Below are 26,524 nucleotides of genomic sequence, written 5' to 3'. Positions count from 1 at the left end.
GAGTTCTGCTCAGCCGCCGCTGAGGCGGGTCCCCGCCTGGGTGCTGAGCGCCCAGGGCGCGCCGCCTGCCCAGCGCTCTCGGCGCCCGGGTTGTGGCGCCCGGAGCGATCTGAGCCCGGGGGTCCGGAGGCCGCGGGTGCAGGGCGGGCGCGAGGGGCCGGCAGGCCCTACCCGTCCTTCCCACCGAGGCCGCATGCTTTAAAACTCATCAATAAATATTCATTACGCTCCGCAGAGCGAGCAGGTAACCAAGTAAAAGCATCCGGACGCCCGGTACAGAGCGTTCGCACCACGCCTGGACTCCGCGGGTCCAGTGGGTGTTCGGGGCGGGGTGGGGCGCGGGGGGAAGAGCAGACCCGGCTGGGGTCGCGGGGCAGGGGGGAGGGGAGGGATGGGCCGGAGTCCGGGGGGAGGGGCGGGCAGGGTCCTGGGGACCAGGGCGAGGAGAGCGAGAAGAGGAGGGATGGGCCAGGGTAGGAGAGGGGAGGGATGGGAGGGGGTCTCGGGGGACGGCGGAGGCCAGGAGAACGCGGAGGGGAGGGACGGGCCGAGATCTGGGGGCAGGAGCGGGCGGGGATCCCGAAGGTTGGAGGGTAAAAGAGGGTGACGGGGACCCCCGGTTTCGTCAATAGGGAGTAGGGGATGTGGGCGCGGCAGTGGGGGTGGGGTGGAGGCGGGATCCCAGGGGCGGATAGAGGGTCTGGGAGAGGGCTGGGTCCCGCAGTAACGAGGGCGGGTTCCAAGGGTGGGGATGGGATGTGGGGCGGGGCGGGCCAGCGCCTGGGCAGAGGGGCGGGCGGGGGTGGGGCAGCTCCGAGCGAGAGGAGCGCGGCGGCGGCGCCTGTCGGCCGCCGGGTCCCCGCCAGGCCGGCCGGCCCCGGGGTCTCTTCTCCGCCCACAACTGTCGAGCGTCCAGCTCGCCGCGCCCAAACTCGCCCAGCTTTCCCCTTTCCCGCGCGACCGTCCAAGTGCGCACCCGCTGGACCGAGACCCGCTCCATTCTGGGCGGAGGAGTCGGGCTGGGGTTCTGCCAGGGGTCCCGGGTCGCCCCATTCCTCCCCCAGAGTTGCATCATCTGCCTGTGGAGCTGAGCCGGCGCCCCCCGCGCCCCGGACCCTCCCCCTCCAGCTCATCCAGATGGTCCTGAAGCCGGAGGTTCAGCGCGCACGTGGCCCCGGCCCCCACTCCAACCCCCGCGGCTGCGGAGCGGTCCGGGAGCGCTGCGAGCGGGAGCGTCCAGCTGGGACCCGGGGAGGGAATTCTTTGGGAGATGCGCCAATCTTTGAATTTTCGCTGCATTTTGGATGGGAAATGGCCGCTTCACAAATTGCTCTTTTCCGCCTGTTGAATGGGGTGAGGGTAAACATTGACGGAGTCGGGCGAGCGCCACGCGAGGTGGGTGGCCGTGGGGAAAAGGAGCGCAGGGCACGCGGGGCCCTGTCCCGGGCACGTTCGCAGGGGGTGAAGGGAAGGTGCCCTGCGATCCCCCACATCTCCGAACCCTGGGCTAGTCTCAGCTGAGCTGGGGAGCTGGAGGGGGCTGTGGGGGAGGGGCGGGAGCGCAAAAGTTTCAGCCTCCCCAGGATCAGCTGGGGGTGACCCAAAGTGCCCCTCCCGAAGCCGGGTGACCCCAGCGGTGTCCAGATCGACTGCAGGGTCTCGATCTGCCGCCGAAAACCTCCCGCCTTGTAAGAGGAGTGCTACCGTCCGCACCTCCGGCCCTAACCTAACCCTCTCGGCGGGCGGGTGCGCGCGTGCAGGGGGCAGCGTGCCCTTGGCGGCGTCGTGACCCCAGCAGGGTCTTGCGGTTGAAGGCGCGGCCGGAGCCAGCCGGGCGGCGCCAGGTGAGGCCACCTTCCCGGGACGCACATGCGTCCGCCCGCCAGGCGCTGTGGCCCGGGAGAGCCGAGCCGGGCCGGGCGGGCCGGAGCTCGCGGGTTTGGACCCGGATCGCTGTGCGAGCGTCCCACCGATGGCCTTTGGGTTCTTGCGAGACTGAGTCGGCTGCGACCTGTGTTCCCAGCTGCCCCTTACCTTGCCGGAGGTTGAGCCCGGCGAGGCAAGTAGCCAAAAAGAAGGCGCGCGGGTGCAGCGTCTACTGGGCTTGGCTACGCGGGATTCTGGCCGCGGGAGTGGAGGACGGGGGGCGTGGGCTGCGGGCATCGGATGGGGAGGGAGGCGTTGGACGAGGGGGCTTTGCGGGATGGGAGAAGCCCCTCCCTGTGGGCCACCCGGGCTCACCACGGAGAGAAGTCGCTGTTCCGCTTAGGGTGGGGCTCTTTAAAAGGGCGGAGGAGAAGGACGCGGGACATCCTTGCATGGTTTCAGGGGGACCCGAACCTCTGAAAAAGAAGAGGGTGATCCCGAGACCAGAAAGAATCCCCGGTCTAGGACGTGTGGGGCAGAAAGACTGGGAAGCTGGATTCCCCCGGAAAGCCTGGTGAATTTGGAAGGGGTGCAAATGGCAAAGGGTAGGGAGGTCACTGCCTCCCTCGTGGTCAGGCTCTGGCCTGGGCATCTGTGGTCATCTGCGGGGCGCAGGTCTGCATCTGGTCACCCGCGCTGGAAGAAAGGGAACCAGCTGGGGCCACCTCCCTCCTTGCTGATGGCCAGCAGACCCGGGGTGGGCGGGGGGCTGCAGAAAGTAAGCCGGCCCCCCAGCAGATTTACACCTGCATGTGAGCAGCACGTGTGCCTTCAGTTCAGTTCCGCCTGGGCCACTCGACCTTTTCACAGCAAAAGTGCCTCTGAAGTGTCCTGGGGAGCAGAGGAGGTACAAGGCTGGGGCTGGGGTCCCTCCTGCTTCCAGGGTCGGCATGGGCGCTGCCCTTGGAGAACACCCTGAGCCACCTCCCCCAGCAGGAGCTCCTCCAAGCCCACAGGGCTCTAGAGTCTTTATTTTTTGTCTTTTAGAGAGTTTTGAGAGCAGTCTTAGATTTACAGAAAAATTGAGAAGGTAGCCCAGAGGATTCCCACATCCTTGCCCCTCACACACAGTTGCCCCGAGTTTTAACGTCTTGTATGAATGTGCCACCTCTGCTACAATTACTGCTCGCTACTGTTAACTGAAGTCCATCCTTGCTCAGATTTCCTCAGTTGCCTTTATCCTCTTTCCACTCCAGGATTCCGTCCAGGGGGCCTCATTACATTCGGTTGTCACGTCTCCTTCCCGAGTCTGAACTGGGGTGAATTGCAGTCCTTGGTCCGAGAGTGGTGGCTGTGTTTAGCGGTGGCCTGGCCTTCCTTCCAGGGTGGGGTCGGAGGAGGCAGCACAGGGTCTTTCCGAAGAGCGGCCGGTGCTGGCTGGACGCAGCGGCAGGGCTGCAGCCTCACCGTTGAGTATGGGCCCGCCTTTTCTTTCCTTGTTTTGATTTGTTTCCTGTCTCATCTATTTTAAGGTTCCACATGATTTTTTAAAATTGTGATAAAATAGGCGTAACGCACAATTTATCATGCTAACCATATGTAAGTAGGGTTAAGTACACTCACAGTGTGCAGCCATCAGCATTATCTGTAGCCAAAACTTTCCATCATCTCTAACAAAGACTGTACCCATTCGACAGAGACCCCCACCCCCCCCACCAGCTGCTGATGATCTTGATTCTCCTTCTGTCTATGAATCCAGGACCTCATGTAGGTGGAATCATACAGTATGTGTCCTTCTGGGTCTGGCTTATTTCGCTAAGCAGAACGTTTTCTAGGCCCATGCATGTCGTAGCGTATATCAAAACTTCATTCCTTTTATTTTTTAAGATGGAAATATATTTATTATTATCTCCATTTTTCTCTTATTATTTCTATCATATAAATAGTCTTTTTAAAACAAGTTTATTGAGATATCTTTGACATATAAAATGGTATGATTTAAGGTGCCCACCTTGGTTTTTGTATACATGGTGAAAAGATCACTACAGTCAAGTCAGATAACATATCCATCTCCCCTGCGTAGTCATCTTTGTGTGTGTGTGTGTGTGTACGCACAAACCTGTACACGCACATGCATATTAAGAAGATTTTCAACTTCATTGCTGTTTTATGGCTGAATAATGTTCCAATGTGTCGATATACCACATTTTCTTCATCCATTCATCCCCGGATGGACACTTGGCTTGCTTCCACATTTTGGCTGTTGTGAATAATGCTGCTGTGAACATGGTGTGCAAACACCTGTTTCCATTTGTTTAGATATATGCCTGGGAGGGGAATTGCTGAGTCCCGTGGTAGTTCTGTGTTTAGCCTTTTGAGAAACCCCTGAACTCTTGTCCACCGCAGCTGGTGCCTTCGTTTTATGCCTGTTCTTGCTGAGCTCTTTGAAGGAGTGGAGCCCCCGACTCAGAGGGGGTGGCTGAGCAGAATTCCCTGGATGCAACCACATCAGAGCAGGTGCCTCGGCACTGTTGGAGGTGAGCTAAACCAGCGTCTCCTCCCCTCCCTTTGACAGATCCCAGCATGCCTTCCGAGACAACCCAAGCCAAAGAAGGGTGTGCAGAGTGCCCCCACCTCTCAAAGGCACGCCTGGAGGAGGAACCCACAGAGGACAAGGAAGCCAAGGCGTGCTCATGGATCCTCCCGGATACCCCCAGCAAGTGCTCCTGGCAGCTGGGCAGCCCGAGCGCCGACTCTCCACATCACCATGCTCCCTCGTAAGTCCCTGTTTATGATCCCGACACAGTCCATCCCTAACCTGGAGGGGAAGAGTTTGTTATATGGAGGCCACACGGCCCGGTGGACCTGGGGTGTGCCCCACTCCTTGTAATCACTCTGGGTGGGTGGTGCGCTGGCGCGAGGCACTTTACAGATGAGTCACCCAAGGCCCAGAAAGGCCAGGGCTTGTGTGCCTGTGGCCAGCACCTAGGTCAGCGCCTAAAAAGAGCAGATGCTGAATCAGTAGACGGATGTGCCCAGGTCACACACTTTGAGTGACGGATAGGAGTGAGGTTTCCAATCCAGAGCATCTGGCTGCACGCTCGCGTTTGAGGTGTGTGCGCGTGTTTTCGGTAATTAGCATCATGCCTGCACTTCTCTACGTAACTCTAGGCCGTAACCATTCTCCTGGGCAGGAAATACTTTTCTATGGTGGGCTCTTTTCGTGGTTGCACAGAGACTGTTGGGTGAATAAACTAACTCTTAAGGCATCTGTTGGGCATTTAGATGTTTGCAGTTCTCTCCTTGTGAACTGCAGTAGGAAACGCCACATCCGTTTTGTCGGTGCATCAACGACTTGATTGATCACCTGCCATCGTTGGGCCATGTTCCAGGTGCAGGAGATCGATCGTGGGGAGGCAAAAAAGACACAAATGCCTGATCATCGTGAAACTCAAACCACGCTCGCCAAGTCTTAGGATGATCTTGATTTCCTTAGAATAATCTCCCAGAAGTAGGACGAAGGAGTCAAAGAACATGCCTTTTGGATGTCTGACTCTTACTCCGTATACACTGCTCTGCCGCGTTTACGATCGTTGATTTTAACATCCAGTCTGGGAGCGGGTAGGGAGATGCGCTCCTCGGTGGGCCCGTAATAGGAATGAAGGTCTGCAAATCCAGACGCTCCGAACATTAAATGCCTCCGGGTGCCGGCAGCTCAGGAGGCCCAGTCGGCTGCCAGGCGGGCGGGGTGAGCCGTCACTCCGAAACAAATGGGAGCAGTGGGCGGAAAGCCTGTGGGAGGCTGAGGTGTGGCTGCTGGGGACCGGGCGGGGGGGTAAGAGCCGTGGATCCCCCAGGTTTCACATGAGCTTCTAACCCTCGGGCCTGGGCTGGAAAGACACTATCCTATCCAGGTCATAAATCGTGTTGCATCTACCCTTCACAGAGTGGTGGAATTAGCCCTCTAGAAAGCTCTGCAGGGGTTGCTGTTCCATCTAGGAAGCGCGTGTCCCGGTTCAGGCACGCGGTTCTCAGGGAGCTGGGCTCAGGCTCATCTGTGAGGAGGACACTAGACGAAGGTCCCCTGCAGGAGCTGGTCGTAGGGAGCCTGATGGTGGGAGCAGTGACGGGCCTGGCAGCCTGGGGACGGCCTCAGAACTGGTACCTGGAGAGGCGGAAGGCTGCAGCTGTGTGGATATTGGGGGGAGGGGATTCCAGCGAGTTCCGAGGGAGGGTGGGTTTAGAAAGAGGACCAGAGTGGAAGTAGCAGAGAGGAGGGGCTGTGGAGGGGGAGGGCCAGGCAGGGCCCCGTCCCTGGTCAGGAGTTTGGGTTTGTTCTAAGATGCTGTGGGGTCGGCCTCCCGAGGCCTCCTGGGCTGTGAAAGTAATCACAGTGGAGGTAAGCTGACTCCGGGCCCCTCCCTGGTAAGTTCCTTCCCGGGGCTGCTGCCCTGAGCACCTCGGGCCAGCTTCTCAGGTGGCCGCCCCACAAGGCCCAGTGCTGAGTGAGGACCCCAGAATTCTCCATGGCCTGCCCTGCAGGTGGGGGAAGGGGGATGACAGCCACCTGCCAGCCCTGGGTTCCTCCCTGACAGGTGTCCTGCTGTGGCTTAATCTAGCTGATGAGTCAACCCTGGTGTTGCTTCGAGGGCCGGGCCTCCCTCCAGGGCTGGGGTCAGGAGCCCTTCGCCCCAGGCCCAGGCTCTCCCTCCCCCCACCATCCCATCCCCCACCTCTCTTTGCTGAGCCTGCCTCCAGCATGCCTTGCAGTGTCCGTTTAACTCCTCGCCACCTTGGAAGGATGCAGTGGATTCCAGCTCTGGGTGTAGCCACCTGTCTGGGCTGAGGGGTGGAATGCAGTGTTCCCTAGCTGCCCCAGGTCCCAGGGGAGCTGGATCACCACCTTAGGGGTTGCACAAGGAGGCTGCCGAGTTAAGGGGTTAATGGGTTCCTGTGCCGGAGAATGGGGCTCCCTTGAGTTTGAGAACCGCGGAAAGGTAACTGAGAAATCAGGGGGCTGAGAAGCTATGGCCTGTCCTGAAACGCAGGTCAGTTGTGCATCTTCCCGGATGAATGTTTGTTGAGCACCTCCTTGGCACAGACAGGGAGAGAGTGTGGAATTGGCAGCGGTCCCTGAGGGCGACGACAGAGGAAACTTCATGGGGGCCATTCAGGAAACACCTCTATCACAGTTGCACACACATAACAAGATGCTGCCCAGTTGCAGCTGTCCCACCCCTGCCTGTCACCTGCCCCCAGCTTGTCGGGTGGAAGAAGCTGGGGGGAGGGGACTGGTCACTGGAATGTGAGGGAGACGGCCCGTGAGGAGGAAGCCCACTGTGACCCTGGAGGCCCCCCCGGGCTTCGTCCTGACCCTGACCCCAAGGGCGACAGTGTCTCCGGGCAGGGTCTTTGTTCACACCGTCTGTGTCCCACCCTTTCCGAGTGAGGCCAGGCATCTGGGTGGCTCTCTGCAGCCCCCGTCACTGCCTGGTGACCACACAGTCTGAGGCTCTGCCCTGGGGTTGCCACCAGTTTTTCCCTCAAAGCAAAGGGACATCCCAGGGCTTAGGTGCTGCGAGCTGAGAGGAATTGGAGGTCCCAGATGGACGGACCAGGGCCTGTTGTCCTGAAGTCAGTGTTCATTTAGTTTACCTTTTTTTATTTGGAAATAATTTAACACTCACCAGAAGTTGCAGAAATAATAAGTCCTGTGCCCCGTTCACCCAGCTGCCCCTGATAGCGTCCTAAGTGACCGCAGTGCATTTTCAAACCCGGGGAACAGCGTCGGTGTGGCTGCATCACCTGAGCTGCAGACGCTGCTCGTTTCCATAGGTTTCCAGGCGAGCTCCCGTGCTCACGCGCACGTGTGTGTGCGAATGTGACTGTGACCTTCCATCCATGTGTAGGTTTGTGTCCTCACCACTCAGCTCCCACATTAAAGCTGACTCTTTGGTTTATTTCTTGATTTATTTGGAACAATGTGCTGGACAGCCAAGGCTGGTCCTGTTTTGATTTGTTTTCTGAGTAATCATGGATTCCTCTGTTTTAGGCTGAAAGCCTCTGAAATCTTGCCAGATATCCTGCATAAAATTGGGGATACCCCCTTGGTGAGAATCAATAAGATCGGGAAGAAGTTTGGCCTGAAGTGTGAGCTCCGTGAGTACCCAGATCCTCTGTCCTACCCTTGGCCCAGCAGTGACTTGGTGGCCCTGGGTGGCGGGGGCCCCTCAGACCCTCCTGGGGGCAGAGAGGCCAGGAAACAAGCTGGTTAATGAAGGACCGAGACCACATCAGGTACGATCCGAAAATGATCTGACAGGATAACACAGCTGGCCGCTCTGGGACCAGGTGACCCGTGAGCCGAGCCCTGGATGAAGGAGAGAACGTTCCAGACCCGGGAGGCAGAGCAGACTGGCCCTACTCAGCTGTGGCAGGAGGGGGACCCCAGACCCGAGGAGCTGCTCTTCCACCTTAGACTTCTCTGGGGAGGATAGACCAGCTCCTGCCGGGCTGTGGGACCACGGGACGGCTTCCGAGATGAGGGGGTCTCAGGCATCCGCTGGGCAGAAGTGGTTATCTCTGTTCCGCTCATTTTGTGGGCACAGAGAGTTCATCTGTCATTTATGAGACAAAGAGTGGGAATTTGGGGGCGTGTCTGGCCTTGTCCTAGGTAAACAAGGGGGTCACCTGGGGATCTTACCTCAGTCATATGGGGAAGGGGCTTCTTTGCAGGAAGCTGTTTCCAGGAACACAGAGGGTGGGGGGTTTCTTCACCGACACGGGGCCCCAGTAGACTTCAACTTTGTCACAGAGGAAGCGGCAGGTGCAGAGGCCGAGGAGGGGCACCCGGCACAGTAGGCCAGGCAGAGTGAGCTGGAGAGGACAGACAACGAGAGCGTGGGGTGGGCATGAGCAGGCCCTCAGGGTCAGCTTGTTGGGAGTGGCACCACCGGGGGAGGGCTACGGCCATGATGGCTGGTTCCCCTGGGGCATCATCCTCAGATGATCCCCCCAACCCTCTGGAGAGAGACTCTTCTGAGAAGCAATGGGCAGTCCACACCCCCCAGCACAGCTGGACATGTGGACTGCATGAACGGCCCCTGGAGACCTCCCAGCCCAGGGGCGCCTGCTCTGTGCTATTTATCAGATAGTAGAGACCATTAACTAGTGCCCAGTGGGGTTGGCCTGCTGCATCAGCTTGGCAGTAGCCCCTGAAGTAGGTGTCAGTGTTTCCATTTTACAGATGGACAAACCAAGGCTCAGACAGGTCAGCGCAGATCCCGGCTGCATGCTGGCCTTCCCATGGGAGAGCCAGAATTGTCTGACTAAGTCTTTCCAGTGTGGGAGCTGGAAAGGTCCTGGGCGTGGGTCCTGCTGAGCGGTCAGGCATTGGGGAGCCCACACACATGTGCACACATGCACACTGTCCCCGCCGGGCCCTCTCCTGCTTCTGGGAGAGAAAGTCTGTCCAGTGGTGGGATTTCAAAACCGGGACGAACCAGGAGGAGGGTGGTTTTGCGGTTGCTGTTGGCCAGCACCGGGTCCTCCCAGTCTCGTGGGATGCAGTGTCTCCCCCTTTACAAACACGGCATCTTTCTAAGGGATGGGAGGGCATCCTCCCACAAGGAAAGACAGAAGCAAAGGCCTGGGCCCAGCAGAGGATGTCTCGTCGGCCAGGTCGGGGAGAGCAGAGAGCCCCGTGTCACTGGGCCTTTGTCCCAGGGGAGGAGGACGATGGGAGGAGGCCTGCAGGGTGTGCAGGTCCCGGTCAGGAGCTGTGATCCAGGGGCCGTGGCTGCAGGACGTCAAGTCGTTGGCAGGGCCGTTGGGTATGGCTGGGCCATCTGCCCCGCATTCAGGGGCTCAACTCAGTGGCCCTTTCACGCCACGTCACTGTTGGGACTGGGCTGCCCCTCGGGAGGGGGGTTCTGATCCATCCACCCAGCGGGGGCTCCTTGGGATGCTTCTGTGTCATCCACTCGGAGTTGCCACGTGGTCCAAGGCAGGTGGGATGGGCGGGTGGGAGAGGCTCCGAGGGGCGAGCACCCTCGTGCAGGTGCAGGTGGGAGGTGGCAATGGAGAGGGGACGATTTACAGAACCAGAAAGACCCGGCCTGTCTCTGCCTCCCGGGGGGCGTCAGGTCCTGGGGAGGGAGAGCAGGACCAGTCTGGGCTCACAGCCTCTTCCTCCTCGTGATTCCTCTCTGGCTCCCAGTGGCCAAGTGCGAGTTCTTCAATGCGAGCGGGAGTGTGAAGGACCGCATTGCCGTGAGGATGATCGAGGACGCCGAGCGGGCTGGGATTCTGAAGCCTGGGGACACGATCATCGAGCCGACATCCGGGAACACAGGTGGGTGCTGAACAAGCCAGGAGGTCCTCTGGCCTGGGGTGACCTGCTGCCGCGTGCGCTGGCCTCCTTCCTGGCAGCTTCCTCAGCCCCTGGTGTGCAGGAGCCCGCCTCCCTGCCGTCTTGCCACCCAGGCCTGCGTCGATGATGTTGGGGTCTTCACGAGCAGCTACGCTGGGACTGAAAGTGTGTCTTCGTGTCCCAGAGCGGAGGTGGCAACTGCCACAGCCTGGGGGCTCAGCCAACCAGAGAGACTGGTTCTCTCACGGTTCTGGGGCCTGGAGTCCGCCGTCCAGGTGTCTCCTGAGGCCTCTCCTTGTAGACGCCGTCTTCTCCCTGCGTCCTCACCTGGTCGTCCCTCTGTGTGTGTGTCTCCTGGTCTCTTCTTACGAGGACACCAGACATATGGGATTAGGGCCCCCCGTATGATCTCATGTAACCTTGATCGCCTCTTCAAAGACTGTCTCCAGATGCAGTGACACTGGGGTGCTGGGGTTAGGACTCCAGCGTATGAATTTGGGGGACACAGTTCTGTCCGTAACACACTGCCGTCTAGCCCCCTGAGTTCCTGTCCTTCTCTCATGCGAAATACACTCACTCCCATCTCAACAGCCCCGAAAGGTCCTACCCCATTCCGGCATCTACTCTAAGTCCACAATCTCATCTAAATCTCATCTCCATCAGAGGGGTGAGACTGGAGGCGCCATTCATCCTGAGCGGAATTCCCCTCTAGGTGGAAACCCATGAGACAGGACATGTTATGTGCTTCCAACATACGGTGGCGGGACAGGCATGATGGACGTTCCCATTTCAGAAGTGAAGGAGCGACAGGTCCCAAGCGAGTCTGGAACCCAGCGGGCGGATTCCATTAGGTCTCCAGGCTTGACAGCCATCCTCTTGGGCCCGCACGCTCTGTCTCTGGACGGTGGCCCTGTGACCCCTCTGGAACCCGGGAGGAGGCACCTCAGGCCTGTGCCCTCTGGGCCGTGGTGGGAGTGGCAGGCTTGCTGACCTTTAATCCCCTCAGGTTCATTCGGTTTCTCGAAGGATCCGGGGTTTTCACAGTGAGCTCCACCGTGTTGGCTCTTATTGCTCTCGTTGTGTGGGTTTCATCATCTCCTGCAGTGCTCAGGACCCGGCCTGGACCCAGCCACAGCTGGAGGAATTGGAGTCCACCTGCGTTCTCCCCTCTGCTCCTCCTCTCTGAGCTCACTCACCTCTTTGTTTCTACCTCCAGCATTCTCTCTCCTCCCCTCACTGGGGGGCAGAAGGGGATGACGTGGGCATTTCTGGGATCCTGCAGTGCTGTTTCCCAGGCCTTAGGGGCTGGGGGTGAGGCTGCAGGTACACGGGGCAGGGTCCAGGGCACCGTGGTCCCTCTCACCCCGTGTGCTGTCCCCAGGGATCGGGCTGGCCCTGGCTGCCGCCGTGAAGGGTTACCGCTGCATCATCGTGATGCCGGAGAAGATGAGCATGGAGAAGGTAGGCGGGCCGGGCGGGGCCGTCTCCCAGGGACCCCTGCCCCTGAGCAGCAGCCTGGCAGGCGGGTAAAGGCAGCGGCTTCCTCTGCAGGTGGACGTCCTGCGGGCCCTGGGGGCCGAGATTGTGCGGACACCCACCAATGCCAGATTCGACTCCCCTGAGTCACACTTTGGGGTGGCGTGGAGGCTGAAGAACGAGATCCCCAATTCTCACATCCTGGACCAGGTGAGGCTTGGGGCCTGCGGGACATTGTGGGCGTTCCCGGCGGGATCTCTGTCGGGGTTTGGGGGTGGTGCCGCCTCTGCAGGAGGCTCGCTGCAGAGCTGACTGCTGCTCAGGCACATGGGCGCTGGCTTCTCCCGGCCGGGTCAGGTTCTCTGGCATGCAGCTGGCGGGATGGGCCGAGCCCGTGGCTCTCTCTGTCCGTACCAGCCTCTGCGGGCTCAGTTCAGTGCGCTGGCTGGGCCTGCCCTTTGCAGAGGCCCTGAAGCTCTCTACAGGCATAAGATGCTTAGAAACCTTTCTGCCGGAAGCTCTTCTGTCTCACCCATTTCACTTCTGGGCTAATTCTGGAATCGCATCTTCTGGAGAGCTGGGTTTAATGCTCTGCACCTGCTGAGGGTCCTGAAACTGCCTGTGCCGTTGGCCCCTCTCCCTGAGCTGCTGGGCCCCCTGCGGCCTGCACTGAGCTGTTTGCCTGCTGTCCTGGGGCTGCTGCCGGGTCAGTGTATTTCACCTCCCTCATGACCTCTTTGCCTTCTTTCCGCACAGTACCGCAACGCCAACAACCCCCTTGCTCACTACGACACCACTGCTGAGGAGATCCTGCAGCAGTGTGACGGTGTGTATTTCTGTCTTAACCCCTCTGTCCATCTTGACTGCATCAATCCCTGATTGCCTAGGAGAGCACAAGTCACTTACCCTCTCCTTGGTAAACTCCTATTCATCCTTCAAAACACAGCTCCAACGTCCCCTCTCTGGGAAATGCTCTGTAGAACGTTTCCCTAGAGCAGTTTCCTCCCTCTGTTGTGCTCTCTTGGACTTTGCCTGGCCTCTCCTGTAACACCAAACATACCATTCGGTCGTATTGATTTACCCAGCAGACTGTCCTGCAGACCCGTGGGACCTCCGAGTGCAGGGTGCGAGGTGGTCCAGGCTGGTGCTGGGCTCGCAGCCAGGGCTTCAGTTGCTGAACGGCCCTCGGCGTCAAGCCCCAACCTGGGCGCTGAATTCAGCCTTTGGGTTTACTGGTCTCTGGAACCGGGGTGGTGACGTCAGCGACTGGCTGACTCTCTGTGTGGACTTGCATCTCCTGGGAGCCTTTCCTCACCTCCGGTGCCCCGGCCCTCGGGGTTGTGATGTTCTTGGACAGGCTGTTTCCCTGGGAGATTTTAGGCAGAAGTTGCCGGGGTTGGCAACTGTTTGGAGCCTAGTGCTGGCGTTGGCCCTGAAGTGCAGGCTCGTTCCTCGCCCAGGAGCCAGGCAGCAAAGTCCAGGCATCCGCTGCCCCGGGCTTCATGTGTGAGAATTCCTCCCTTTGGCACGAACAACCTCTGCCCTGCACAGGCGCCGGGCCGACTTGTCTGCAGGAGGCCAAGCCGGCGCCCTGCAATCGGAGAGCCAGGATGGTTTCAGAGCCGAGCCTGAGTGCCTGAGTCTGTTTACCTTGATAATTCAGTGCACTTAATCCCATCATCCAAAACCGAACAGCCTAAGACGGTGCACAGCGAAGAGCCTGGCTCGTCCCTCAGCTGCCTGTGCCCTGTCCCCGGTGCCACCACGCCTCTGGACAGGCTTTGTGGATCCACAGCAAACCGCGATTTCAGCAGCTGCATGTCGTTAAGCAAAGACTCAGTGCAAGTCACTGGGTCCCTGTCACTGTGAACGCTTTTTAAAGATAAAGGACTGTGATGAGAGGCTGTTGACCTCTGAGAATAGTTTTTATTTTGAACTTTTTGGTAACTGCCTTCACTTTGATCAAGTGTGTTTTCAGTTATTATTAAGAGCGGTGGGCCAGCCCGAGAATGTTCTCCCTGATGGGCTCTCCTCCCAACAGGGAAGGTGGACATGCTGGTGGCCTCAGCGGGCACGGGCGGCACCATTACGGGCATTGGCAGGAAGCTAAAGGAGAAGTGCCCTGGATGCAGAGTGAGTGAGCGGGGTGGTGGGGCCCGGGGGAGGCACGCAGCCCTGCCCAGGAGAGGCAGGCTGGACGGCTTGAGGCTTGAACTGTGGCTGGGGCTCAGTCATCGAGTCCTTGGCATTGGCCCCCGCAAGAGGCCTCTGCGTTAGAGCTGAAAGTGCTCGCTCCTGACGTTTCTGCCTAGGCAGCCTCGAGTCCTGTACGGGGTGTGTATCTGCACCTGCCTGGGAGATAAAGGGCCCAGTGAACCCCCGACCCTGATTGGGAGAGTGGATTTGAGTGGCCTCCAAGGATCATTCCAGAAGCTCTAAGCTCTTAGGCTCAGGTCCCGCGGCTGCCCACCTGGGGCTTTGAGAGTCGGGGAAGGGCCTGGATTTGGGGCTGAGTGTGGACCTGGGAGGGCTTGTGTCATACCCAGCTCATGTGCTGGGCCCATCTTCTCCCTCTGACGGTTCCTGTGCCATCCAGGAAGAGCTCAGTGCCAGCACCGCCTCTCGTCCCCACGACTCCGGCTGTCCCCCAGGGTGGTCTCTCAGGGCTGTCCTGGGGTGCCCTGCACAGGAGGAGCTCCCCTGGGAAGCCGCTTCTCCCCCGGCGTCCCCTGAGTGCCCCGAGCTGGACATTTACCTTGTGATCTCCCAGGGCCTGGGCCTGGGTTTCTCAGTTTGGAGTCTTGCCCCAGAGGCCTGGGAACGAGGCCCGCATCCCAGAGACAGATCGTTAACTGGCACCTGTTAGCGGCGGGCTTGGCCGCCCTGATGGTCACCAGGCGCGTCCAGGTGCGACTTTTGCCAGACTTGGTCCCTCCTCCCACCCACCCTGCAGATCGTCGGGGTGGATCCCGTGGGCTCCATCCTGGCAGAGCCTGAGGAGCTGAACCAGACGGAGCAGACGGCCTACGAGGTGGAGGGCATCGGCTATGACTTCGTCCCCACGGTGCTGGACCGGAAGGTGGGTGGCCGGAGCGCTCCCTCTGCAGGGCGGGTGCGGTGACCAGCCGGCCCTCAGGGCACGCCTGACCACAGGCAGCCGGCCCAGCTTTCCTCCCGAGTGGGAACAGAGAAGTGAGCGCTGTGGCAGCAGGGAGAGGAAGCGTAGTCTGCAAGGTCCAGACTAGGCAGCAGGCAGTGCTGTACCCAGTAGGTGCCGTGACGCTGCTCGGCAAAGAGGCCAAGACAGCTGGCGTCAAGGGTGCAGCCCTGTGCACAAGGCAGGCGCTTGCAGAGGGAGGGAGCGCCGGGCAGTGGGGCAGGTGAGCAGGAGGGTGGGGGAAGTAACGACCCAGGACAGGCTCTTTTTAAGGACCCTAAAGGGTGCTTCGGTCTGAGGGACCTACAGCGGACCCTGCAGGGACACCAGGCCGTGCAGTGCAGAGGGGCGGGCGCAGTGGTTGTAGTCGCTGTGTTGCAACAGGGAGAGGTAGAGTTCTGGGTTTGTGTACGTGAGTCCCAGATTCCAGAAGAGGGGCTGCGTCCACTGAAGGTCACGGCCGCCTGGACCAAGGTCGTCTGTGAGGTTGCAAACATGGGCTGTGGGGCCCCCACCCCCACCGCACAGCTGCTGGAGCCACTCCCGAGCCTGTCCCCTGGGTCCTGCCTGCAGGTGGTGGACAAATGGTTCAAGATCACTGACCAGGAGACATTCACCTTTGCCCGCATGCTGATCTCGCAGGAGGGACTGCTGTGCGGTGAGTGGCAGGCGGGTGGGTTGTAGGGTGGCAGCGGGGTGCCAGAGGACAGATGGGGTGCTGTCTGTCCACCCCAGCTGTTCATAAGGCCAGACTTCCTGTCCTCCAGCTCAAGGCGGGGTCACCTGCACAGGCAAGGGCAGGAGGCTGTGGGGCAGGGGCATCAAGCGCCCCTCCAGAGCATGGCTGGAGAAGGGTCCATATTCCTGGGGTCCCTGGGGTCCACGTGCTCTGTTTTTGATGTGTAACACCTTTTCTGGGGAGGGGGCCATGGCACCCAGACCCAAGAGGGAAGGAGCAGGAGATGCGAGGGGGCTGGGGTCTGTGACCTGCTGGCCTGAGAGACGAAGTAGGCTTCTGGGGCCTTGGCCCCCCTGCAGAGCGGGCCATGGGGCTGACAGTGAGTGGCATTAGCTCCGCCCCCTCAGGACTGTCCTGGCAACATGGGCCTCTGTGCGGTGGGTTTTGGGGTGAGGCCAACGCTCTTGGGACACTTGTTGTTTTCAGTCAAGACCAGCACTGACCTTGGGTTGGGGGCTCCCCATCTGCAGGGGTCTGACGCTGGGCGGGGGTGGGAGAGGCTGGAGGGTGTGGTCACTCGGGCGTCTGAGCCGGAAGGAGACGGGCAATGTGCCCACGCACTCTCCCTCCTCTGGGAGCCCCGAGGCCAGTCCGGGCCCCACAAGGAAGAGGCTCGACCTCGATCCAGGGGACTTGCGTGCGAGAGGATGCACAGCGAATCCGCTTTAAATCTCCGCGGGAATATAGCAGGAGGTCATTTGAGACGTGCCTTCGCTCCGTGTTGTGTCACCTTGGGGGTGGGGACAGAGGAGATGGAAGGAAATCAGCCCTCAGCGTGGCCGGGTCCCTGGACAGCCGAGCCCCAGTTTAGAGATCGGAAACCAGCCCCTGTGATTGGAAAAACCTTTCCAAAAGGATGTTGTCGTGAAAAGGCAACTTTGTTCTTCGTAGTCGTTGCCCGTGTGGTGCTCCTGGTGTGTCCCCGCTTCCCGTCGTCAGTGCACATGGAGCCTGAGCGTGGATGCTGGCAGCAGGCCCGCCTCCACCATTTAGGAGGAAGGGCCCCTTTTCCTGCGGGGCGCACTCTTGGCGGCTCCATCGTGCCTCCTTAGCGCGGCCCAGAGGGGCTGCAGGCGCACGGCAGAGCACAGTCACCTCTCGGGGTCCGTCCCTCTGCCTCTGACCCGGGCTCCTGGGCCGGGAACGGCTGGTCTGCAAAGTGGGGAAGGGCGTCGTCTGCCTGGCGGGCGGCTGTGGGCGGTCAGTGACATGAGGCCCGTGCTGGGCTCCCTGGTGCTTGGGTGGGTCTCGTGGCGTTTTCCTGGGGGCACCAGCCCCACCCTACTGAGCGGCGTCCCATTGGCTCCAGGGGCTCTGTTTCCTTGGGGAGGGTTTAGTCATGAAATCCTGAGCAGACATGAAACTCAGGGGGACGAGAGGCCCATAGATGGATGGGGAGGAGCTGGGTCCTCCCAGCACGGAGCCCGGCGCCTCCTCCAGAGGCAGCCATGGCGGCTGGTTCCCCGCGGATCCCTCCAGCACGTGTCCGGGTGTGCAGGCGTGCGTGCAGATGCGTGTGCACACATGCACACTGCAGTCTGACTCACGACCCCCTCGGCAGGTGGCAGTTCGGGCTGTGCCATGGCCGGGGCCGTGAAGGCCGCCCAGGAGCTGCAGGAGGGCCAGCGCTGCGTGGTGATCCTGCCCGACTCGGTTCGCAACTACATGTGAGCCTCCCTCCTGCACCGTCCTTGGAGCTGTCTCCGCTCCCTCTGTGCTCCCTGAGATCTGACAGCAGGAAGGAGGGCGGGGTGGGGGTCCGCGGGTCTGGGAACTCTGCTTCGCCCTCCGGGCCCCTCCAGGCTGGGGCGCTCATTTCCTCGTCCAACCTTGTCCCCTTGGGTCTAAGAGCCGCGTTTCGAAGGCAGCGCACGTTCGCGGTGGCAGCGGGCACGTGCCTGGTGGAGCCCCGTGCGCAGGCGGCTCTGCTTCCATCGCAGCCCCGAGCCCCGCTGCTCTGAGAGCCGCAGCCGAGGGAGGGGGAGGGGGCGCCGCCCTAAGCACTCCTCCCTGCCGCCCCCACTCGTTCCGGGGTTTCCCCTGCGTCGGGGAGGGGGGAGGGCTGGGGGGGGGGCTCCGGCGACCCCTCAGAACCTGCTGTGACATGTGTGTGCCCGGCCTCTGAGGCCCTTCGCGGCTGCCGGTGCTGAGCGCTGTGCGCTTCCGGTCCAGCCTCACAGGAGCGCAGGTTGCACTCCCCACATGGCAGCTCACAGCCTCCTGCCGTGAATTCCTGTCCCCTGGGCCAAGGGCCCTGCCCGGGGTCACTGGCTGAAACTGGGCTGTGCTAGCTCTGCAGCAGGCCTCTGGGCAGTAGGGGCCAGGACCTAAAGGGCTCCTCCCGCCCGCACCCCCTGGGCTGCCTCCCCGACCCCAGGGGCAGGACTGCGTGTCTCCAGGGAGCTCGGTGGCCACTGGTGGGGTCCAAGTTGGGTTCCCAATGGTGGAGGCATTCACATCTGCGTGCCCACTGCCACACTGCCCTGAGCTAGGTGACTGCCTACTGTGCTCAGTGCGTGAGAACGCCCATTTCCCCTTTTGCTCAGCCGGCCTGCTGTGCATGCACACGTGTATGTGTGTGTGTGTGAGAGAGTGAGTGAGTAACAAAGCATGGAGGTATGTGTATGAGTGTGGTTTGTATGTGAGATGGAATGAGTGTATGTGAGAGATGGAGTGTGTGAGAGATGCAGAGTGTGAGAGACGGAGTGAGGGTGTGAGAGTTGGAGTGTATGTGTCAGAGATGGAGTGTGTGTGTGAGATGGAGTGTGTGAGAGATGGAGTGTGCATGAGAGATGGAGTGTGTGAGAGATGCAGAGTGTGAGAGACGGAGTGAGGGTGTGAGAGTTGGAGTGTATGTGTCAGAGATGGAGTGTGTGTGTGAGATGGAGTGTGTGAGAGATGGAGTGTGCGTGAGAGATGGAGTGTGTGAGAGATGGAGTGTGTGAGAAGTGGAGTGTGTGTGAGAAATGGAGTGAGTGATGGAGTGTGTGTGAGAGATGGAGTGTGTGCATGAGAGATGGAGAGTGTGTGAGACATGGAGTGGGTGTGTGAGATGGCACGTGTGTTCGTGAATGACTGTGTGCCCACTCAGCATGTCTTGGTGGTGGGTTCTCTGCTCCCTACTCCCTTGGTCCTCGGTTTACCCTGTTAGGGTAGGGCCGTGGCAGTCCCCTGGCCTGCTCTGGTGTCCTTTGACCCCAGGTGGGACAGACTCCATCTTCCAGAGTGGACTCGAGTGGGGCTGGGGCAGAGGTCCAGGGAGCCCCAGGGGGCCCGATGGCAAAGGTCCCTGGACAGAACCTTCCATGCTCTGAGCCATCCAGCCGCAGGCCTGTGTGCCCTGGCTGACCAGGTGCCCCATCGACCCGCGGGTCCCAGCTGGGGTCTCTCTGGAGTCTGGCTCCCAGGCCTCTCCCTGGAGCCCCAGCCAGCCGCTTGGGGTCTCTGCTGGACCTGCGGGGTCCGGGGAGGAGTGCTGGGCTTCCCCTGAGAACCGTGTGCCCTCAGCCTGGGCAGAGGCGGTGGTCAGACCCTCTGTCCGGGCCCTGGTGGCCCCGGCGCCTGCAGGTCCAAGTTCCTGAGCGACAAGTGGATGCTGCAGAAGGGCTTCCTGAATGAGGAGGACGTCCTGACGAAGAAGCCATGGTGAGCATGTCTCTGAGCAGAGGTTCCACCCTGGAAACACCTGTGGTGTTTGTGGACACGTGTCCCCGGGACCTGGGGCCCCTGTGCTGTGCCCCACACCTGGCGGGTCATCCCCGCGGTCCCCCTCTGTGACGCCGCCCGTATGTGCAAGCGTTTGTCCCTGACTCCCGCCCCCCAGTTCATGGCCCTCCCTGCCCTGCCCGCTTCCCTCAGGTGGTGGCACCTCAGAGTCCAGGAGCTGAGCCTGCCAATTCCACTGACGGTGCTGCCCACGGTCACCTGTGAGCACACCATGGAGATCCTCCGCGAGAACGGCTTCGACCAGGCACCCGTGGTCGATGAATCAGGGTCAGTGTCGGGCACCACCATCCGAGCTCTGCCCACTGGGCTCTGCTTGGATCTGGGCTCCACGCTCCTCTGTGTCAGTGATGCTGGGCAGGGCAGCCATGTGGACCCCACAGCTGCCTGGCTGACCCTGGTCACTTTGCATCAAGATGTCCTTGCATGAGGCCGCCCATTGGATGTCTTGTCTCTGGGCACTGGCGGGGCGGGGGGCCTGCCGTAGTGACCCGTAGGGCTTATGCCCCTGTGCCGGCCTGCTGCACTCGCCGTGTGCATGCAGGATGCAGGCGGTAGATAGTGGCTTCACTCTGAGGCTGTCAACAGAGGAAGGCCTGCCCGGGAGACCACCATGTGGGTTCCCTGGGACTGTCCCTGTTCTAGCCCAGAAAGTCCCGTGTCCCAGGACACCGGTGGGCTGGTCACTCTTGACACCTGTCAGAAGGAAAATACCCAAAGGACTCAGTTTACTGTCTCCACACACTGGGGGCAGCTCCAGGGGCAGGCATTGGTCCCCGTGGTGCTCCCGCCGCATGGAGGCGCTCGGCAGATACTTGCTGAATTCTCAGAGGAGTTAGTTCCGAGTTTGGCCAAAGACCTGGATCGGACGCAGAGTGTGGCCGTGGGCGTGTTCTGCTGTTTGGGGAGAGGCCCCTGCACTGACCCCTGCCCCCTGCCCTCTGCCCCCCGGCCCCCTGCTGCAGGGTGATCCTGGGGATGGTGACTCGTGGGAACATGCTGTCGTCCCTGCTCGCTGGGAAGATTCAGCCATCGGACGAGGTCCGCAAAATCATCTACAAGCAGTTCCAACAGGTACGGGCTCCGTTCCGCTCGAGCCGTGGGCGCCCGAGACCCAGCTCTGTCCTCAAAGGCAGGGCGCAGCGCTTCCTGTGTGAGGGGGCCGGGTCCCCAGCCTGCAGCACCACGTGAGGTGTCAGCAGGCCAATGCTGGCTCCACTCCATCAAACCCATAAATCTGAGGATTCACCCCTACTTTGCAAATGGAGGCGCCCAGGTCGGGAGGGGCTCTCATGGGGGCGCAGAGCTCACCAGCATTCACCGTGTTTCTGCGATGTCTGGGGGTCATTAGCAAGCCCAGCCCGGGGCCCATCCTCTCAGCCATGTGGGGCATCAGCCAGCGTGATTGTTTCCATAACGTATGGCCCTAATTTTTCCAGGGCATGCGTTCATTTAAGAATACCTGGCGTGCCTAATTATTTAATAAGAACTAGAATGTTCTGTGGTGTCACCCCTTGCTGTGTCAGGGCTGGTCAGACCCTCTGGTCATCCTGAGACAATGGTGGCCACCCTCTGATGGGCCTGAGCAGAACCACCTGGACGCTGCTCTTGGTGTCCCTGAGGGTGGGGGAGTCAGGACATCCTCTCACCCAGTCCCAGTGGCACCTGACATTTCATAACCATATTCCCCTCCCACCTCCCAGTGAGCAGCATTGGCAGCTTGTTGGCTGTTTGGGGTGTTCTTGGTCTTATTTTGGCTTTGTGTGTGTGTGTGTGTGCGAGGAAGATTGTCACTGAGCTAACATCTGTTCCATCTTCCTCTCTTTTGTATGTGGGGTGCCACTACAGCATGGCTGATGAGCAGTGTGCAGGTCTGTGCCCGGGATCTGAACCTTTGAACCCTGGGCTGCTCAAGCAGTGTGTGAACTAAGCACTTGGCCACTGGGCCAGGCCCTTGTTGGCTGTTTCATATTAGGAAGGCTAAGGAGTTGAGCCCAAATCTGGGAAGGAACTTGGTTTTCCTCATTCCCCGTCACACCCACAGCTGACATGTCACCAGAATCCATGTATTTCTCACCATCTCCACCCCCGCTGCCCTTGCCTCTCGCGTGGTCCCTGCAGACCCCTCACCCCTTCTCCTCCAGCTCCTGCAGCTGGAGAGACCACAGAAGACAGGGGTGGGTCCTGCTCTCCCGGCCCTGCCAGTCCCCTGGGAGAGGCCCTCGGCCTCTCCTGATTTGGACATGAATGTACACCCACGAAGCCATCACCACAGTCAAGAGTGAACGTCTCCGTGGCCCCAAAGGCTTCCTCGTGCCCCTTGAGCCTCCGCCCCTCCCTGACCCCGTCCCTGGGCACACTCATGTGCTTCCTGTTACGGTAGACGGTGTCTGCACACAGCCCTACGTGTGGACCCCTTGCCTGGCTTCTTGCACGCAGCACGGTGTTGAGACCCATCTACAGCGAGGCGTGCACACTGTTCCTTACTTTCCGTGGCAGAGTCCGGTTCCCTTGTGTCTCTGGCCTTCGTGTTGATTCTCCACTGTGTGTGCCCAGCCCCTCCCTCGGGGAAGGGCTGAGCCCGCGCTCCTGCATCCCGCATCCCGGGACCAGGCCTCCTCTGGCTCTGCTGCCCCTCTCTACTGGGATGGGTATCTGCTCTGGTGGGCACCACGATTTTCTGTTTTGTTTTCATGCTGGCAGAGCTGAGGGCCAAAGGGCAGAGCTGGCGGCCGCTGTGTAAGGTCTGCTGACCTTTCACCCAGCCCTGTAGTGCATGGCTTTGTATGGAGACATCACCCCCGTCGCCAGGGTTGAGATGGGAAGGGCGCCCAGTCAGGTTCCAGGGCTAACTGTGCTTGGAAGTCACCTTGGGGGTTGTGCAGCCACGTCTGATGGGCAGCCCTCACCGCCCCCAGGAGGGGGTCATCCAGCCCTTGACCCTCCCCAGGGAACTGAAGCAGGGAAGGCCACGGGGCGGAGGACTCTCCAGGTCCAGGGACAGGAAACAGGTGACCTGACACGGTTGTTAACACCAGGTGTGGCCTGGGGCTTCACTGCCCGTGCCCTCCGTCTGTAAATACCTGTCTAAGGACCTTGAGCTGTGGCCGGTGGTGAGAGCGGGTGGGGTCCCAGGCTGCCCAGGTCTGCCGGTGTCCATCCCCTTCACAGCGCTGGGTGGGGAGTGGAAAGCTCGTTCCATTTCCTCTGTCCCCGCCTACTGCTTTCTTTGCCCTTTGCGTCACTCCAAACCAGAAAGATCTCTGGAAATGAATTATGGCCTCAGACGACTTCGACTTGCAGAGATGTCACCTTAAGCCTGATTGAAGGTTTAAGAGGAGGGGATGGTTTCTGTCCTCACCTGAACCTACTGCCGCCTGTGCTCTGACATGTGAAATGCCGGGAGTGAGACGAACACCCTCCCGAGGGCAGGGAGGCTGGAACCGGGGCAGCCTCCTCAGACTTATTTCTCGAAGATGGAGACACAGACTGGGGGCGCGTCGGCCTCTCCCCAGTAGCAGACATCCTCCCTCCGGGCATCTGGTCACTGTGACTTCCACTTCCATGCAGTTGGGCCGAGAGAGGGGCCCTGGGGTCAATCCCCTCCCTGCTGCCCACATCCCCAGGGTCTTTCCTGAGTGTGAGCTGGGCCAGGCACTGCAGGCTGGGCGCTGGGATGTTGGGGGAGGAAGGGGTCTGGCAGCCTTTCCCAAGGGGATGGCCACACGTATCCCCACCAGACCCAGTGGAAGGATCAGGGCCTCTGGGTCAGTTGGTGGTGACTTGTAGGCTTGCATTCAGTTTCTGAATCAGCATGAGAACCTTCTGGAGCAATGCCCAACCTCTCCTGTTGCCTGGCTGGGCTGCCCTGGTGAGCGCTGACCACGGCTTCTCTTCCAGATTTTCCTGACTGACCCGCTAGGCAAGCTCTTGCACATCCTGGAGATAGACCACTTCGCCCTGGTGGTCCACGAGCAGATCCAGTGTAAGTGGGGCCGGGAGGTGGGAGCCCTGCGGGGCACTGGCCGCTGCGTCCCCATCCCCAGGCTTCTGAAGGCGCCTACCTGACATGAGCATTTGTGCGGCACTGAGGCCCCTGTGCCTCATAGGGCATCTAGGGAGTCGGTGGTGCTGACCTTCAGCCACCCAGCCTTGGGCGTGGGTCTCAGAGGGACCCCAGTGAGGCCACCGGTCTTCATAACTCTGCTCCCAAAGCTGCTTCCTGAGCCTCCTCAGCGCCCCTCTGCAGTCCCGGGGTGCCGTCCTGCTTCTGGGGAGGACGAGGCTCGTGGGAATCAGGAGAACTAGGAGCGTCCTGGAGCGGCCCGCGTCCAGCCCCTCCCTGGCCCTTGGCTCCACAGCGCGGGGCCAGGCCTGGTCACAAGGGGCGGGGGGACTGCGGCTATGTACGCCCCACCACCCGCCCCTTGTGCATGGCTGCAGTCAGAATGTAGCCCCCAAGAGTACAGGAGGGCGTCCAGGGTCCCGGGCCCCCCAGCCTGGGTAGGAGGGCTCTTCCTCTTTGTCTCTTATTTACTTATACTTGAACATCTCCAAGAAAAATGACAGGTTCTCGTCTCACAGTCCAGAAATCAAGTCTCCTGGGACACAGCCGTGCTTGATTTCGCTGTCCAGGCTGCTTGCCCACTGTGTTGGCAGAGCCGAGTGGTCCTAACAGAGACTGCACGGCCCTCTGCAGAAAGTCTGCCTACCCAGGCTCTGGACGGGTCTCCCGAGGGGTCGGCAGGGCCAGGTTCCGGGGCTGCTGCACACGGCCCTCCCCGCAGGGACGAGCAGCAGGGAAGCGGCCTGCACGGGCTTCTCCACAGCCGCCCCCTGCCCGAAAGTCCCTGAAGTGCGGGTGGCTGGTCTCTTCTGTGTCCCCTTGTTTTTCCCGAAATGCTCTGAGTAGGCCGGTGGGATGCCCAGCCTACCCCCATCCCCACCTGTGCGACCTCTGCCCCCAAAGGCATGAGGGACAGATGGCCCCGGAGGTGCTGGCAAAGGGGGTCGGACGGAATGGGATGCGACCCTGCATTTCCCACTCACTCTGGCCCTCTGGGTGCTTCCTGACAACTATGCGTCAGGGCTCTCCCGAGAAACAGAACTGATATGATGTGTGTATCCAGAGAAAGAAACCCATGGTAGGGACCTGGCTTCCAGGATTAGGCTGGCAAGTGCCACGGTCTGCAGGCTGAGTGGGCAGCTTGAGCCGAGGAAGTACCAGTGCTTCGGTTCGAGTCCAAAGCAGGAAAAGTTCCCTCTGCTCGGGGAGGGTTGGCCTTTTTGTTCCATTCGGGCCTTCACCTGATTGCATGCGGCCCCCCACACACTGGGGAGGGGCTGGCCGCTTTACTCAGTCTACCCGATCAATGTGGATCTCATGCAAAGACACCCAGAATACATCTGACCAAGTATCTGGGCCCTCCGTGGCCCAGTCAGGTCGACACATAAAATTAACCATCCCCCGACCCTCTCTGCCCATGGGCTGCATGGGGTGGGGCCCGGGGGCCGGCATTCGTTTTGAGCCTGAGAACCAGGCGTGGGTGGAGTCAGAATCCTAGGCCAGAGATGGGAGCTGATGCAGGTCACGGATGTGGGCAGGGCTGGAGCTTCCTGCCTAGACTCGAGCCCTGGGCACCGAGGAAGAGCCGTACGCGGTTTGGAATCGATGAGGCCTCGGCGGGCGTCTGCTGGTGGGTGTGGCTCAGAGAGGCAGGAGGCTGCTCTGGGTGGCTCTGCCCAGACAGCTCGAGTCAGGAGAGGGCGGCATTCATCCTTGGCTGCCCTGGGTGCCACACTCGGGCAGGCTCAGGGCTGGGACTCGGGAGCCCTCCCTGCCTGGGCCGGGCCCCCAGGCAGCAGTCTGGGCTCAGCCTCTGGCAGTGGAGGTGGGTGGGGGCACTCCATCAGCTCCATACACGGGCGCCTCTAAACCTGCCCCTGTTCCCTCCTCAGACAACAACAACGGGAAGTCCAGTAAGAGGCAAGCAGTGTTCGGGGTGGTCACTGCCATTGACCTGCTGAAGTTTGTGGCTGCCCGGGAGCAGGACCAGAAGACCAAGTCAGGAAGTGTCCTGGATCCCTGAGCTGCGGGGGCAGTGGCCCAGCCCTGACACCCACCCACTGTCGGCTCGGGGTCCAGGCTCTCTTGCTTTTCGTCAACACTAAACAAACAGATGTGCGATTTCTCCCCACCTGGCGCTGGGCATCGCTCTAGCGTGACAGGTATCGAGTAGCCGGGGCCAGCTCAAATGTTAGTCTCCCTTTAGTAACATCTGGCTACCTGAATGAATGTATTTATGGTTTGTTAGATCAGATGTGCTTTTCTTTAACTTTCTCTTACAATGTTTCAACAAGGAAATCTCATTAAAAGAGAACTCAGCCAGGCAGACGAACCCCGGGCAGGGAATGGGCAGCGTGGATGAGACGGGGAGGGCCTTTGATGGAGAAGATCCAGGATGGGGAGCAGCCGAGGGGGCTGAGGAAGTGGGGATCGGTTCCCTGGCCCTTCTCACGGCAGGGCCGTCCGCTCGGGGCTGGGTGGTTAGAGTGGCTTGACGGGTTTTTTAATCGAGGTGAAATTCACATAACCTAAAATGAACAGTTTTAAAATGTCCAATTTGGTAGTGCTTATTAACGTCCCAATGTTGTGCGGCCATCACCTCTACCAAGTTCCAGGACATTTGATCACCCCATTAAGCAGTCTCTCCCCTCGTCTCCTGGCAACCACTAATCTACTTTCTGTCATTTACCTACTTTGGATATTTCATATAAATGGAATCATACAATTTGTGGCCTTTTGTGTCTGGCTTATTTCACTTAGCATAATTTTGAGATTCATTCACACCGTAGCATGAATCAGGACTTCATTCCTTTCCATGGCCGAATAATATTCCATGGTATGGATAGGCTGGGTTTTGTTTATCCATTCATCAGCTGATGGACATTTGGGCTGTTTCCACCTCTTGGCTCTTGTGAGTCAGGCTGCTGTGAACATTCATGTACAAGTTTTTGTTTGAATGCCTGTTTTCAATTCTTTTGGTTATATACCCAGGACTGGAATTGCTGGGTCATGATAACTCTGTTTAATCTTCTGAGGAACCACCAAACTGTCCCACAGCAGCCGCACCATCTTACATTCCCACCAGCAATGCGCGAAGGTTCCCATTTCTCTGTGTCCTTGCCAACA

The 26,524-nt window shown here is 60.0% G+C and overlaps 1 protein-coding gene across 2 annotated transcripts; it reads left to right on the top strand.

Moving 5' to 3' along the window:
- Positions 1-26,123, top strand: LOC103545085 (cystathionine beta-synthase-like protein). 2 transcript variants are annotated; one of them, XM_070597604.1, is made up of 16 exons: positions 1-244; positions 4,442-4,643; positions 7,919-8,025; positions 10,085-10,219; positions 11,619-11,698; positions 11,789-11,923; positions 12,470-12,539; positions 13,755-13,846; positions 14,667-14,792; positions 15,444-15,528; positions 17,171-17,276; positions 19,177-19,254; positions 19,468-19,602; positions 20,298-20,406; positions 23,233-23,317; positions 25,291-26,123. In XM_070597604.1, exons 2-16 carry the CDS (start codon positions 4,450-4,452, stop codon positions 25,419-25,421), a joined length of 1,668 nt encoding a protein of 555 aa, XP_070453705.1. In that variant the 5' UTR covers positions 1-244; positions 4,442-4,449; the 3' UTR covers positions 25,422-26,123. The 2 variants fall into 2 exon arrangements, with proteins under 2 accessions (XP_070453705.1, XP_070453706.1); XM_070597605.1 differs by lacking the exon at positions 1-244 and adding an exon at positions 1,255-1,395.
- Positions 26,124-26,524: the final 401 nt, after the last annotated feature.

The sequence above is a fragment of the Equus przewalskii genome, chromosome 27 (genome assembly GCF_037783145.1).
Source record: "Equus przewalskii isolate Varuska chromosome 27, EquPr2, whole genome shotgun sequence".
NCBI lineage: Eukaryota > Metazoa > Chordata > Mammalia > Perissodactyla > Equidae > Equus > Equus przewalskii.
This window is presented reverse-complemented; position numbering and strand designations above follow the sequence as displayed.

What these genes read in the sequence shown, in the direction of transcription:
- LOC103545085 (XM_070597604.1), top strand. Translation starts at nt 4,450, where the DNA reads ATGCCTTCCGAGACAACCCAAGCCAAAGAAGGGTGTGCAGAGTGCCCC. An exon ending in GCCGACATCCGGGAACACAG is followed by an intron (nt 10,220 to 11,618) that starts GTGGGTGCTGAA and finishes TGCTGTCCCCAG; the next exon opens with GGATCGGGCTGGCCCTGGCT. An exon ending in AGAAGATGAGCATGGAGAAG is followed by an intron (nt 11,699 to 11,788) that starts GTAGGCGGGCCG and finishes CTTCCTCTGCAG; the next exon opens with GTGGACGTCCTGCGGGCCCT.